The following is a 16,576-nucleotide window of genomic DNA, read 5'->3' as shown; positions in this document are numbered from 1 at the left end:
TGGCAATTTGTTTAACCTTGCAAACCATTATCTTTCCTCATGTTTGTTGTTTAAACAAATTTACTCTAGGTGAAAAGCCACCAAAGCTCAGTAAGTTATGTGCTCATAAACAACACTTAATTGGCCATCTCAGAACTAAAGGAATATTGTAGAATAATAAATAAATTACCATGTCTCAATGAATGTACTTACTATGTAAAAAAGAATGGTAAAAAGGAAACCTGATGCTCCCACTGTAATCAACATATAGCTCAATGTGTACAATGGTTTACAAAATGGAATACCTGAAGTAAACAAACATATCATACGGTCATTATTTACTTCTTGGGAAATTTATAAATGCATACAGATCTTTGCATAAGATAATATACCTAGCACTTCCAAAACAAATCCAAAAATTAGGAGAGGTAGGGAAGACATGGACCACAAAAATGCTCTATGCAGGAGGCCCTGTAGCAAGCAAGCATATATGAAATAAAAATTGTGAGCAACATAACAAAAATCAGGTGAACAATCCAACAGAATAACTGAGTGAAAATTGACATCAACCAACAGTTTTAACTTTAAATGCAGTATGTACCAAAGCAACAAAAGGAAATGTACCTTACAATGTATGGCAATGTGACCATACTGCAAGCCCACAAAACACGTGACTGCAGCCATCAGCGAACTAGAAAATTGGTTCAACAGAACAAATCAGCAGTTACAACTACACAACACGCTGGAAATAGGAACCTTATTCACAGAGAATAAAGATAATTACTGTATATTTACGTCAGAAAAGAGCAGGCAGAGAAAAAAGATTCCACATGGTATTTAGATTATCATAGACATAAGATGTCAAAAAAAAAGTTCAAAATAACTGCTAGTTACCACTTTACCTAAAGCATAAACTATTAGGTTGTGGGTGAACCATGTATATCAAGCTTTTACACTCTTCCACACGTGCAGCGTGACAGCACGTGGAGAGATAAACAAATGAGAAATAACACCCATTACAGGGAATACAATAATTTATAAATGCCACACAATAATTGCAGATAACAAGACTAGAACCCATGACCTCCGAGTAACCAACTCCAATACCATGTTAGAATACCACTTTGAATAAAAGCTTAAGCTAATAGGTTGTGAGCCAACACTGTATCAGGCCTTAACAATCACAAAAGGTCACAATAGGTTGAGCAAAGTGTTGGCTGGAATGTTCTTTACAAGAGACAAACAGATGTAGGATGAAGAGTTGAGAACGAAAATTTAGTCCACAAACTACTTGAGCACGCCTAGTATGCTTTAAGCATTAGCCGGCTAGTGCATTTTCTTTAATCAAATATGAGGATGTTGATTACCCCCAAGGTTTAACAAAGTTGTAATTCCTATTTTCCATCATCTTCACCAATATTAATTAATGCGCACCAAAATAGGGCTTAAAGGATGATGTGATAATGGCTCAAAAACATGTTGAAAAGTGTTGAAAGAGATGCTCTCAAATATGGCGTCCACGAAAAGCAACTTGTCCTTTCATATTAAAGTTCATTTAATCCCTCAAGTCACATTAACAACAGCTTGATACATGGACATTCATTTCCCTTCAAATTATTTTCAACAGAGTTGTTCACTACTTCACATTTACCATTGTCCATTTCCTATTTTGTGTTGCATAAAATATCATTTTAAAAATAATTAGTAAGAAATATAGAAAAAAGAAATGTGCATTTGCAGTGTCCATGTCAAAATTACTAGAAAATGCTAATATCCTAGCGAACCACAAATTGGTATGAGCATTCAAAAGTGAAACACTTTTCAATTCAAAACAGTAAATGTGAACCAAATTTTTTTATTCAATATTCTCCAAATGATAATAAAAGTGAGGCATTAAATTTGTCTTAAAAAAATGGGGCATTATATAATTTTATTTTTGGTCATTATTAATCTATTTTTCATCAAAGGTAGTTTCTTTCAAATTTACATTTCACCTCAACATCCATAACACATTTTCACCTTTACAGACAGTGTAAATCATGTTGTGAACAAAAATATACTCATCTATTGAAAGTATTAGAAGATATTCTAAAAATAATGAAGATTCAATCAAATTAATACTATCAATAAAGTTACAAGCAGCGCAAACAATTTTATGGACAAAAATAACCTCATATTTTATTAGTATGACAAAATATTCTAAAAATAATAAAATTCAATTAAATCTATATTATCTGTAAAATTGCGACAATGCAAATAATTTTGTGAAGAAAAATATTCTCATTTTTTGAAATTATAACAAAATATTCCTCAAAATAATGAAATTAATATAGATAGTATATATCATTTTAGGATAAAAATATCTCGTCTTTTAAAATTAGGACAAAACATTCCTAAAAATAATGAAGTTCAACCTAATTTATACATTAATATATATATATATATATATATAAAATCATTTTGAACCAAAATTCATAATAATAATAATAATTGTCGCAATGTCCCAAAGGGGTCAACTCTCGAAATTAAAGGGCCGAATCTTCTAATCGCCTTGACCGAATGGTGAACTCAAGATCATATAAGGGGGGCATTACATGGGGTGAGAAATGGGTCAAAATATGGTCCAATGGCGTCTCCACTAATCTATTCTTACTCCAAGTGACGTTAGAAGACCTATTTAATGTACTACTAGTTTGTTGGTCTCTAAGCTAGTCCTAGGTCCAAGGAAACCAATAGTCAATAGTCTGCGTTATCAAGTCGAGTTTGGGAGTACAGTTATGTAAAGGGAAGGTACTAGCATCCCTTTACACCCATCTACTGGACAGTACCTGCTTAGCCTACGATTACCTTTGAAATTAACCGATCAAAACTTAGGTTCTTATTTTTTATTCAATTACGAAACTGTAATATATAATATATGTTAGATAGCCTTACTTACGAAAGATATAAGTTACCCTTACCTCGAGATCCCCAAAGTCGTGTGAAGACACAAGCCCTAGCAATCCCCACGAGAATAAGTTGCTTATTGCGTTCATTTAAAATTAAAGGTTTTTTTTTACCTAATCTTTAAGTATTAGGAGGCCTTGTGAAAGACAAAGACCCCCTACCTCTGATTTCTTGAGGGCATGCGAAAACATAACCCCCAATTTAGAGAAAAGTTCATTATGAAAATTCATTATATGCAAAAAATCCAAAGATAAAACTATTGCTGAGAGCATGTGAACTACATGACACTCATTAAAATGCATATGCAAAGTACGCATAAAAAGTGTGTACCTAAATCAAAGGGTCTAATAGAATCACTATTGAGCGAGCTGAAAGTGATTATGCTAAAATCCTTGCCCCTCGGGCTATAATTAGGGATTATATAACCCTAATTCATTATATTCCTCCTTATGGGGGTGTGCACGCATACACAAACATGCAAGCACAAGCATACAAAAAGAGAAAAAAAAAAAGAGGAAAATACACATTTAGGCGACACGCAAAATTATGCAATAAGCAAGCCATATAAGAAAAACTACTAGACCACCAAAATTAAGCAAAAAGAGTTCTAATATTTTTAAATTTTTTTACTTTTAAAAATTTTCCTCTAGACCACCAAAATTAAGCAAAAAGAGTTATAATATTTTTAAATTTTTTTACTTTTAAAAATTTTCCTAGGTCAAAAATATTCAAATAAATTTTCATAATTTTTTTCTTTTTTTTTGTGATTTTTCTGCACTTTTTTTCTATTTTTTTTATTTTTAATAAGTTAAGAATGAATTTAAAAACTATTTCTTAATTAATAAAAGGGGGAGCAATTCAGGCAGCTGAACCGAGTTGAACTAGTTCAACCGGTTGACCAATCAATAGGGAGTGGACCGGGTCAAACTAGGTTGACTCGATTCAAAAGGGAGAGAGGAGGCGTGGAAATAGGCCGAGCTGCCATGTGCCACCCATTTGTGGTGACACGTGGCTTTCAATGAATGGCCAGATTTTCTTTGTTTTCTTTAAAAAAAAAAAATCTAGAGGCGACACGTGGTAGAGTGACGTCATGCTAACGTCACCCGTCACATGGCACTACACCATAGGCCTAAAATTCATCACGGTGTCTCGAGCCGAGCTTGATCAGGGCATTAAGCTTGCCTGTGACTGCTTGTCTCGTGCGTTTGGGATGGGTTTCCATCATGTAAATACTAATGTAGAGTTATTTTCCAGTAGTAGTTTTCCCCTATGCTAAAAAAGGCAGTATGACTCCTCGATCATTTTAATGTTTCCTAGTACTAGAGTGAGAATAGCATAAAAAGCTCTTTAGAGGAGGGTGTGTTCATCATCTTGTAAAACTCACTAGCTATTATCAGCGTGTTTAGCCTACTTTCCTCCTTCGCTAGACACACAATGTTAACGGAGGTAGTGTTAATGAATTACGTTGCTTCAATGTTTACTGCCTACGTGCCACTAATTTCATAACTTTCTTACTACTTCCGCTTATGTTTGATTGAATGACAATGAAAGTGTTTTGTGGATGAATTATAGTAAACGATAGGTTGACTAGTTAAACAATAGGGCTTAGCTAGCACCACACGGTCCATTCACAAAAGTGTGAAATATTCAGCCTGTGACACAGGGTAGCGATCCAACCATCTACAAAAAACACAAAATGGATGGTCTAGATCATGCCACGTCTCAAAGTGACATCACGCTAACGTTACCCACTATACATAGATAAGAATGTGTCATGTGTCACTACCCAATGAGTGGCACGTGACCCACAACAAAAAATTAAACTTTGTTCTTTTTTCTTAACGAAATATTATTTATTGATTTATTTAAAATATATATATTTTTATTTCTTTTCTTTCTTTTATTTTCCTTATTCTTACCCCCCCCCCCCAAAAAAATATTCTATCTTCCCTCTCTCTGTCTCTCCTGATCTCTCTCGAGCTCTCTCCTCTCTCAACCCCTTTCTCTCTCTCTCGCCTGCACCACCACCAGCAGCCTCCACGGTTGCCATGGCCACCGGTGGCACCTCTTTTCAAGTAACATCCCCCCTTTTTCTTCCATCTCTCACCTCTCGACCTCTCCCTTTTTCTCTCTAATCTCCATCTCTCTTAGTCTCTTTCACCTTTGATCTCTTTTCTCTTTCTTAATCTCTAACCCACTCCTCTCTTCTCCTCTTGTAGAAAGCTTCAAGTTATCTGCTATTTTCTCTACCCTCCCTCTCTTCTCTCTTTCTTCTAGTTTCTTTTCATATTCTTTTCAATTTCCTTCATTTTCTCTGGCTTTCCCGCAAGCAAAACAAGGAGGAAAGGGGATTGGGTAAACCCAAGTTGGGTTAGGGTTAGGTTGGATTAGGGTTGAGGTTAGGTCGAGTTAAGTTAGGGTTAGTATGGGTCAGGTTGGGTTAGGGTTAGGTTAGGTTTGGACCAGAATTAGATTGAGGGTTGGGCTTGACAAGTTAGGTTAGGTCTAGTTGGGCCTAGGATTTTGGTTTGGATCTCAGATGGACTTGGGGATTTGAGCTTTAGATTTTGGGCCAAAATCTTGGGTTGAGGCTTGTTTGGGCTTGAGCCTAGATTGTTAGGTTTAGCTGGGCTCTGGGCTAGGGTATAGTTTTGAGGTTGGGCCTTTGGGTTTGGGCTAGGTTCTAGGATGGGCTAGGTTCTTGACTTAGTTTAGGTTTGGGCTCAGGGTATTTTGGGATGGGCTAGCTCAGTTCAAGATCTAGGCTAGGCTTTAGGTTTTAGGTTTGCGTTTGGGTAGGTTGACTCAGGTCTGGGTTGACTCAGGTCCCCAGGTCAAGTTGACCCAGGTAAAAGGGTAGGGTTCGTGTACTCGGATCCTAATGACCCAGGTGTTCGGGTCAGGTTGACCCAAATTTTTGGGTACGTCTGCTTGGGATTTTGGCAGGGTTTCAGGGCTAGGCCGGGGGGTGTTCTAGGCTCAGTTGGGGGGATTTCTGCCTATTCTGCTTCTGAGTTATGATGTCAACAAAAATAGGTATAAAATCTGAGGCGTGCTAGGGGAGTATGCAATTCCAGAATCACCTTTTTGTTAAATACAGCCTTTTGATTTCTACCCTAAACCATGCAATGAGACCTAACCTCAAATCTTCTACAACATTCTCCCATCACATAGTCAAAACAGCTTATGCATTGGTCAAAATGAGAGAGAGATAGGGTGCTTAACTCTTAGGTTCCTCCTTGACAGCCTCTGTCCTTTATCAGCCAAGCTTTAGCCTGCTTGATTTCTTGCTCTGATTTCTCTTCCTGGTTTCTCTTTTGCTTTCTTCTCTCACTGCTCGAAGGACCCTCAACCAATCTTCCCCTTTTTGCTCTCCTTTATTCACTTCTCTGATCTCTTTCAAACTCTCTTCTTCTTTCTTCCCTCTCTCTACTCTCTCTACTTTTTTCTACTTTCTCCTCTTAACTACTCAAGGGGCCTTCTTAATCTCCAGAGCCTCCTTGCTCTGCTCTCTTCTCCACCTCTCTTATTTATAGGGGACGAGATCCTAAGTAGCTCAGGATTTGCTAGGGGCTGATGGGGGGCATTGTGGTGGAGCAAACTCTGGGGAGCCTGCTGGGTTTACAGCTGTAGGGTGGTGGAGTAGAAGGGAAAGGGGCTGCCTGCAAGAGATCTCCTAGGGGCCAGGCTAGGTTAGATTTGGACAACAAATTCTTTTTTAAAGAAATAACCCCCCCCCCCTCTGATGGGCTCTAAATCAAACACAGGCCCATTGTGGGCCTCAAATTAAAAAAATAAGCTCAAGCTGGGCTTTAAATCAAGCAGGGGCCCACAGTGGGCCTCAAACTCAAAAATCAAGCACAAAATTAGGGCTTCTTTGTTGGGCTGCCATTAACCTTGGCTTTGAATTTTTTTTGTGTGCAGGTGCGGTATCTCTTGGAAGGCTGACCCAATTGAAGCTCTAAGGATGGGCCGAGAGCTGCTTTTTTTTAGAATGCAAATGAAAGATTAAACAAAAAACAAAAAAAAACAAAAAAAAAAAACAAAACAAAAGGATTTTGCAATACACTCCTAGTGAATGGATGTCTTCTTCGGAGCGGTGAGGAAGAGTGAACAAAAATACCTGCAAAGAGAGCCACCGCTAGGCCAACACCTTAGAAGGTACTTGGTTTTTGGTTTTTACAAAAAAAATTTCCCCAAAAAACTTAAATCATCAAGTCGAACGAGAAAAATCAATCCAATTATGCTTATTTGGGAAATTTTAATACAAAAGTAGGTTTTAAAAAACACCTATATTTTGCTATATAATAATCGGGCAAAATAGCACAAAATAGGGTGTCAATAATAATAATAATATAATAGCCCCGGAGGTTGGCTCAAGTGAACATTGGGGGGAAGGTGTCCGAAGGGCTCACCCTAGGTTTGGAGTTCCAGGTTAATAATAAATCTACAAGTACCTTTTAGATAACAAAACTCAATGTTTAGAAAACTCTCACTAATTAACCATTAATTGAACAAAAATTTATAGGTACAAAAAATATTAGTCAATGAATAAAGATTTAAATAATTATCTTCTAGAAAATAATACTTGCAAAATTTTCAAACATGCTTATGATATGACAAGCAATTATGTTTTTACATCTTTCAAACATTTTATGTACGCATACCTATTCTATTAGTCTAATATTTTGTACATGCTGTTACATGTAACTTGATCTCATATGATATATTTATGTACACTATATAACTTTTCCATTTAAAATTTTTAAATTTAATAGCAAGATGATATATTAGTAAATATTATTTTTTATAAGAAAAAAGAATTATACTAACAACCAACCAAAGTACAAAAGGGGAGAAAAAGATATTCTCCCACTAACAAAATGAAAAGAAGTAGAAAAATTACAAAAGCAATGCCTACCAATCCCTAACAAGATCAGACAATGGCTAAACCCATGAAAAAGCCAAAAGGTCAAGCCAGGTTTTTCCTCCCAAACTTATGATGCTTTGCAGATTGCTTCCCACTTCCCAGTGGAATTTTATGTTCCAGATAAATTCAGCTCTTTTAAGTTCAGATGGAAAAGGTCAAGACAGATTTTGCCTCCCAAACATCTAACCTTTTACAAAAGTAAGGCGAAGAATTTCACATTCTTGTCAACATTAAATAGTGGCTCATGGCCATCCTCGTGTCAAGAAAGATCCATACTGCTGCCTCTTCAATAATCTAAGAAATCTAACATGAATAATATAAAAGGGAGAAAAAGGAATGTCCTTATCTAACCTTAAGATGCCCTCTGGATCAAATGGAGCAAAGCACCATCCAGGTGAATCTGGTGGCAAAGGTCCATAGTCAGGAGAATTTACACTGCACTCCTGCAAACATGAGGAAGGTTAGGCTCCCAAAAGGATTAAACAATACAATATTTTGCAGAGAGAGGACATACAGTAGCTAACAGAGAAGACAGCAACAATAACCTTTGTTCTTCTGTACACAGGGCGTTGATAAAGATGAGATTCACCGAGCAAAAATCGATCAACAAAGCCAACTGAATTGCATGGAGGAGTGAGACTGCCTCTTACTCCACAATGCACCTAGTTGACAAAAGAGAAAATCTAAGATCAGACCATATGCTCTTGAAAAGTTGACCTACTGGGAAATGTTTCTGCAGGTCTACGTTAAAGATCATCATATTGTACTCATGAATAGATGCTTTTTATTCAAAGGGAATGCTGAATCTGTGGACCACATTTTGCTTTGCTGCTTCTGGACCCGAAATCTGCAGCACCTGGCTAGCGCTCTGGCTGGACAGACTGGGTTAGAGCTGACTGCCGAATCGGTGGAAAAGGAGAGAGAAAGGAAACATGAGCTTTTGAAGGAAAATCTACTTGTCTCACAACCTTTCAAGGATATATGGTTCACATTCTTACAGTTTAGTGGACTGTTTATGCTGTACACCTTCAAAATTCTTGATTTGTTCTGGATACCTGGTCACACAACTGATTTTAAACTTTTTTGCATCTTTCATTATCTTTTCCTGTATTTAGGCAGCAAGCCCTTGGTGCCCCTTTAATAAATTCTCACTTTACTGGTAAAAAAGGTCCTATTTTCACCATTTAGCTCCATCAAGAGCCAGTTTATTTCCTCACAATATCAATCCATGCTCCTTTTGTCTTCCACTTTCCTTGAAACATTTTTTTTTTCACTGCACCAATCCTTTTAACAATATCAACTTAAATCAAGTCACTCTTTGTTAATGTAATTATCTGCATCTCCAATGTGGACAATAAAAACACCTACTGCAACTTCTCTAGTTTTCTTTTCAAAGATTGCCCCTCCAACTTTTCAAAAATGCGCACTTTTCTAACTATAGCTTGTCCTAGAATGCCACAGTCACTTCAAAATAATAATTCTACTAAAGTTCATGATAGGGAAACATTTCTTGATAGAGCAGCAATCCTTGCCATAAAGTATGATGCTACTATTCATTTAAAAAAAAAAATGTAAACAAAAATGATAGCAAGAATACATTGTAGGAGGGTCTAAAAAGAAAGCATTGTCACCATGTAATGTTTCTGTAATTTTTTTTCCCCTGTATTTTTACATGGTATCCTGCAAAAAGTTGTCACTTAACAATCACCTACCAAATGTTTTCTTCTCATGTTGTGACTTTTATTCTCAAGACAGAAAACATCACACATTCATCATCTTATAAAACAAAGGTCTAACAAAGTGCTAATGTGTTGCCTTCAAATCAAAGGATAGAAGTTAGAGGATGACCTAGGTTAGCTGAACAGAGAAACTAAAATATAAAAATAATCGAGTGAAATCATCAGTTAGTCCCTACACTATTAAGTGAAATCTATTTTTTAGTCCCTATACTTTTAATTAGTACAGTTAAGGACTTGTACTCTGATATCATGCAATTATATTTGTCATCCTAGTTAAGTCAAATCCATGTATGTCATCCCTTAATTCCACCCTCCTATCCATGAACACTATTAAATTTTTTGGATGACAACTTTAATTGAATAAAATTATTAAGTCCTCAACTGTGATAATTAAAAGTACTGGGACTAAAATAGATTTCACCTAAATAGTACAAGTACAAATTCATGATTTCACTCAAAATGATAAAGCAAAGAGCATATGTCTCTGTAGTTGAGTGGTAATTCAACTTGATAGGACAAAAATTTACAAAATTTACTGCAGCCTATTGATTCAATGATGCATCATGGACATAAGCACATAAGAAGCAGAAGTAGCACAAGTACTCAACAGAGAGAAAATACCATCAGTCACCTCTCCTATAAATTCAATGGTGCATCATGGATATAAGCTAATAAGCACATAAGAAGCAGAAGTAACACAAGTGCTCAACTGATAGAGAATACCAACACCAATCACCTCACTAGAAACAAAATAAAAGATCCATTACTCATGCCATAGTAGGTAAAAATTAACCCCCCCCCCCCCCCCCCCCCCCCTCCCCCTCCCACCAGCAGTGGTCTTTTCCTGAACTCATGGATTAAATTGCAGAAAGGCAGAGTCTGGAACATCAATATGCAAAAGATTCAGGTACTTCATGACAAATATCACAACCATAGAACAAGACATTTGATCATTAACCCTCACAAAACTCAAAAGAGAGTAATATTAAAAACAAGGTGATCAACATTATCATAGCCTAATATTCAATATCAGAAATGGAAAAAAAAAAAAAGTTTAATTTTAAGTGCCGGAAGTTGGAATTTTCAGAAGACACCCATCAGCAATTCACAATTTGAGTACTAGATTCATTATTTGACATCAACAATGTCGTATCGGAAAACGGAACTTCATATTCCCAATTTGGAACATAGAGGCCATACAGCAAAGACATGTAAATTGAGCATAGTAACACAGCAGCCAACCTACATAATAAAGCAAAATTTAGCCATAAAAAATATTTCAAATGAAAAGAATAATATTCCAATGCAGGTCACATCATGCATAAAAAAATATAAATATGGGGGCCTAGATAACTAAAAAAGGGAAATTAGATAGGAATATCAAATTAACAAATTGGATCACCATCAAGTTATCATATCAATAATGTATTTTTGTAGCTAAGTTGAGGAAAAAATCAGAACCAAGATTGTTGGAATGAAGCTCTAACCAAGGAACCAGTGATACAATAAATGCTCCATTACAATAGTTAAAAGCTTGATTATCATATACTTATCCATTTGCATCTTTCGATTGAAAATATACAAAATGCTTCTTCTTAATTCTTCTCCTTCAATCTAAATATCACAGCTAACACATAAAAAAAAATAACTTTAAAAGCAAGAGCAGGGTTTGAACTTGTGGCTGCAAAGATTATTAAGGTGGTAAAAAAAAAAAAAACCCTGTGGTCATCTTCCCAAGTACATTTTTCACATTTCACAACTAAATATAAATTAAATCTAGTTTAAAGTTTAAAGTTCCAATTTTAAAAAGAAAAAAACTATTTATTTACTAAAAAATTCAAAATTAGGTAAGGATGAGTTTGATACAAATCTCAAATAACTATTTTATGTCAATGAATCGTTTGGTATTGTTTTGGCTTCATGTTTTCATTTTTTGTTATAGCACATAAAAAGGTGGTTGTAGTGCATTTGTCTACGTGATCAGTTTTCAATTCTTGTAGAGTTTCAACCATGACAAAAACTTGAGGGGTCGCTTGGTATTACTGTCAAAAGTTAGAGAAACGAAAACCAGAAACAAAAGCCAAAAACCAAAAACGAAAACTAAAAACTAGAAACCAGCAACCTATTTTGTTAACATTTATAAAACTAATACAAATTAAAAACTTAATTAAAAAAAATGAACATTTTCATCTTTAAATCAAAATATTTATAAAAATATGATTAAAATAATAAAATTACAAACAATACATAAAAAATTACTCTAATAAAAATAAAATTTACTATAATTATTATACTTAATTGTTCAACTTTGAAATTTTACTCTACAATAAAAATTTTATTAGACATGACAATTGAAAAATAGTAAAAGTATTTTGTAATTGAATTTATTATTATTTCTTGAAATTTATGTATATTTTTCCTTTAATTATATTTAAATTCATACGATCATTTAATTTTGATTTTAATTTAAAAGTGTATAGAATGAATAATTTAATCCAAAAAAACTCTGGATATTAAAATTTTGGCAGCAGGTTACCAAAACAACTGAAAACCATAAAATCTGGTTTTCAGTTTTTTGGCAAACAGTTGAAAAACAACAACAGAAACATAAAATTGACAATAGAAACAAACGCGTTTTTATAATTTGTTTTTTCACTGTGAAGAAATAGAAACAGAAAATAGAAAATATAAACAGGCCCTGAAACTTTGAGTTGTTGTGCCAGCCTGTTATTAGAATATTTTAGGATCCAAAATTTACAGTTACTTAAAGGGTGGTATGATAAAGATTTGTTATTTGATTCAAGGAAAAAACAGGAACATGCATTTAATCAGGTTTTTTTTAGCTTTGTTTCAGTTGTAGGAGCATAACCAAATTAGTTGCTAGTTTTCACTTTTCAACTTCTATTTCCAAGTTTTTGTTTTTGTTTTTGTTTTCAAATCTTTTGAAAGTGATACAAACATCCCCAAAATTTTTTTCTTTAACTTTGCACAATGTAGCAATCAAATATCTAGGAAGCACCTATACTGACACAAGAACAGAAACAACAAAACATAGACATAGTGATACAGCAATTTTCAAAAAAAATGAGAATACGACACGACAGGGATACATTAATTAACTGATATATAAAATATATATATTTCGGCATTTTTTTTTTCCTTTTAGATGACAAATAATGAGGTTATATAAGTTTTAAATGAAATATAAGCATCCATCGTGCACAATTACCAATTGTACATTTTAAACTACAATCAAACAATCATCGACTACATTCATATTATACAATAACATTGGTCCAACAAGAAAACGACCAAGGGTGTGGCTGATGGTGGGGAATGGGAATTGTAAATAATAATAATAATACAACAACAACAATAACAGAGAGTAGTGAACTGGCGATGGCATTAGAGCTGGGAGGACTGGCAGTGCTCTGTAAGGCTGGCGCAGTGGCGCTAGGGCACCAAAGTCCAACAATGCTACTGTCAAAGAGTAACTTGACTCTCAGTCTCTCAGGTTCTCCTCAATTTTTTTTTTGGGGGGTGTGTTTGTAGACAGCATTAAAGGGAGCAACAAAACGCAGCATTTCACCACAAGAAGTTTCCTGGATGTGTCCTCGCCAAGTTGGGAAGTGTCTCAGTTGTGTCTAAAAATAAATATAAATAAATTCTGCCACGTGCTGGACAGTGTCGGGCAGGTGTCAATATCCAATATGCAGGCTGTGAAGATGCTTCCTAGTCAAATAGTCTTGTTAGATATACTTGGCCTTTCTTACCGTCTTCAACACCAAGTCACCAATTTCAATGGCTTCTAGCAATTCATCATTTATGATTTTCTTATATTCGAAATAGTTATGTTTCACATGCTTACATGGCTTACAAATATATTTATTTTATAATAATTAGTAAAATAAAAAGAGAATAGAAGAAATTATTACTTGTAGGATTATCCACCATTGTTCCCTAAAACTTAGGTAACTATTTGAGATTCTTAATTTATTAAACATTAATTATATGAAGATCACATATATGCACAAACAAGACACAATTCTACTCTGCATGGCCGACATATCTCAGCAGCAAGGTTAGAGCCAACAAGAAAAATAAAGATTTTATATGTAAATGACATTAAGCAACAATGGAAGCAAAATGTGCTAGTTGAGAAAACTAACCACTGAATGTAATATTTCCTCACAAATGCCGCTGTTGAGTCAACCACAATATTGTCAATAAGCCAAACCTCAGAAATTGAAGCCAGCAGATAACCAATTGATATTCTCTGAAATTCACAGCAGCAAATTTTGAACATTGTGTTAAATTAATCAAATCATGGAAGAAGTCACAAGTAGAATCATCTATTTAGGTTTCAAAACAGCTATAATAAAACAAGGTATTGTCCTAAAAATAAAAGGGATAACAAAATTCCCTTCAGAAAATGAAATGATTAAAAAAAACTACATCAAAGCCCTCTAATCACATTGCAAGCCATCCAAAGAAATACCCACCAAAATAGTAAAAGAATAAGCCCAAAGTGATGCTAGAAGCCTAGAACACAGTTCCATAAAAAAGGGCAGCCTAGCGCACAAAGCCCCCGTGTGGCGCTAGCTAAAGCTTTCTTGCTTAATTAGCCAACCAAAAGTTTACCACGGTTTACAAAACACTTTCATTTTCATTGAAAGAAATGTAAACGAAAGCAGTAAGCAATTCATGAAAGCAATGGCAAGCAAGCAGTAAACATCAAAGCAACATAAAGCAACACCATCATTGACTATGTGTGTCTAGCGAGGGAGGCAAGTAGGCTAAACATGTTTACAATGACTAGTGAGTTTTACATATTGATGAACACTCACCCTCCCCTAAAGAGCTTTCCATGCAAATCTCACTCTAGCACTAGGAAACATCAACTTGTCCAAGGGAGTCATAGTTCCATTTTTAGCCTAGGACAAAACTATTTTGAAAAATAAACCTACACTAGTATATACATGACGGTAACTCATCCCATGCATATAAGACAAGCCATCACAGGCAAGCATAATGCCCTAAACAAGCCTGGCCCATGACGCTCCCCAACTTATGCAGTCAACGTCCTCGTAGACTTTGACAATAGGTACTCTTAAACTTTGTCCATGAATGGTTGCATATCTTCCACAAAAATTCAGTTGATTGCTTCGTCTCCAAGGCCTTCCCACTTCACTAAGAACTTTTGTTGCTTCTTCCTCGAGGATATGAACTCTCTATCTATAAGGATGACTTCAACTTCTTGTCCATCAACTTGCACGGTCTTTGCTGATGCTTTGGATAACTAACTTCTACTTGGATCTTCAGTGTCGACATTAAACGGCTTGAGGTAGCTAACGGGATGCACTTTCATCCAAGCCGGACGGTCAATCTTGTAAGAGGCATTCTCAACTTTCACCAAGATGGAGACTGATCCTTCATATTTACAAAGTAGTCTCCTATCTCAACTTCATAGTGATCTGATTTGTTTAGGATTGAGTTTAACAAGCACCAAGCCACCCACGGTAAAGTGCAACAGTCTTATCCCCTAATCTACCCACTTCTTTATCCGCTTTGAAGCTTTCTCCAAGTAGGCTCGGGCAATCTCTACATTTTGTCTCCATTCTTTGGTAAAGATGTACGCTTTGGGATCTTTCCTTTGTATGGCTTGTCCACTATGTAAGGTAACAGCGGTCGCTGACCTGTAACAAGCTCAAAAGGACTCATGTTGGTGGTTGAGCTCTTTTAGACGTTGAAACATAACAGAGCCACATCAATTAGTTGTACCCAATTCTTTTGATTGGTGTTGACGATTTGGTGCAAGTACTCTTGGAGTAGCCCATTGAATCTATCCATCTATTCATCTGTCTGTGGATGATAACTCAAAGAGATGTTAAGCTATGAACCAAGGATTCTAAAAAGTTCTATCCAGAAGTTGCCTGTAAATCTTGAGTCTCGGTCACTGATGATATCTTGGGAAACACCCTAATATTTCACAATATGTTTAAAAAACAATTGTGTCGTCTCCTCTACCAAACAGTATTTTGATGAAAGTATGAAGGTACCGTACTTCGAAAATCGGTCTATGACCACAAGTATAGACCTTGCATCTCCCACTCTAGGTAGTTTGGTGTTGAAGTCCGGTGAGACACTCTCCCACGATTTGGTTGGTATTGGTAAGGGCTCCAACAGCCCCACAATCTTCTTCCTCTCCACCTTATCTTGTTGGCAAGTGAGACAAGTTCAGGTATAATCAATCACATAATCACACATGTGCGACCAATAATACCTCTACTTTAGTAATGCCAAAGCACGCAACCATCTAGGATGTCTGACCCACATGGTATCATGGCACTCTCATAATAGTGTCTTCTTAAAATCTCCAGCTTGTGGCACAAAGAGTCAGCTACCATAGGTCATTAGAAATTCGTCTTCCATCTAGAAGTGGTGTGCTTTCCCCTTTTCTATCAAGTTCATGAGATTCTGGGCAACTGGATCTTTGGCCAAGTTCTCCTTGACGTGCTCCCACATCATCATGGTAACAGTACTCAACGTAAAGTGTGTTACCATTTGTAAGGCCACCAGCTTGGCCTTCTTGCTCAGTGCATTTACAACTTGTTCCATTCACCCCGCCTTGTGCTCAAATGAGAAATCAAATTTTGCCAAGAATCCCTGTCATCAGCCCTGCTTGGGTGATAACTTCGGTTGTGTAAAGAAGTGGCTAACAGCCGAGTTATCCGTTTTCACCACAAACCTTGAGCCAAGTCAGTAATGTCGCCACACAAGGAGACAATGAATAACCGCTAGCATCTCCTTCTCCTGAGCTATGTACTTCTGTTCCGCTTCACTAATCTTACGACTCTCATATAAAACAGATGTCCCTCCTGTAACAAAACTCCTCCCAAGGTGTAGTCTGATGCATGTGTGTTTACCTCGAAAGGTTTCATGATGTCTAGAAGAGCAAGTACCTGATCTCTTATCATGGCAT

General features: G+C 35.9%; 1 protein-coding gene across 1 annotated transcript in view; it reads right to left on the bottom strand.

Moving 5' to 3' along the window:
* The window catches only part of LOC131155302 (uncharacterized), a 39,102-nt gene that overhangs the window by 3,517 nt on the left and 19,009 nt on the right, over positions 1–16,576 (bottom strand). Inside the window, exons 5-11 of the mRNA XM_058108336.1 lie at positions 13,764–13,870; positions 10,704–10,836; positions 8,401–8,517; positions 8,207–8,298; positions 604–670; positions 372–450; positions 193–284 (exon numbers count right to left, since the gene is read on the bottom strand). Of these exons, the coding sequence (XP_057964319.1) occupies positions 193–284; positions 372–450; positions 604–670; positions 8,207–8,298; positions 8,401–8,517; positions 10,704–10,836; positions 13,764–13,870 (687 nt within the window). The remainder of the gene's footprint in view (positions 1–192; positions 285–371; positions 451–603; positions 671–8,206; positions 8,299–8,400; positions 8,518–10,703; positions 10,837–13,763; positions 13,871–16,576) is intronic.

Source organism: Malania oleifera, chromosome 5 (genome assembly GCF_029873635.1).
Source record: "Malania oleifera isolate guangnan ecotype guangnan chromosome 5, ASM2987363v1, whole genome shotgun sequence".
In the NCBI taxonomy this organism is placed as follows: Eukaryota; Viridiplantae; Streptophyta; class Magnoliopsida; order Santalales; family Ximeniaceae; genus Malania; species Malania oleifera.
Note: the sequence above shows the minus strand (reverse complement) of the source record. Positions and strands in the feature narration are given on the sequence as shown.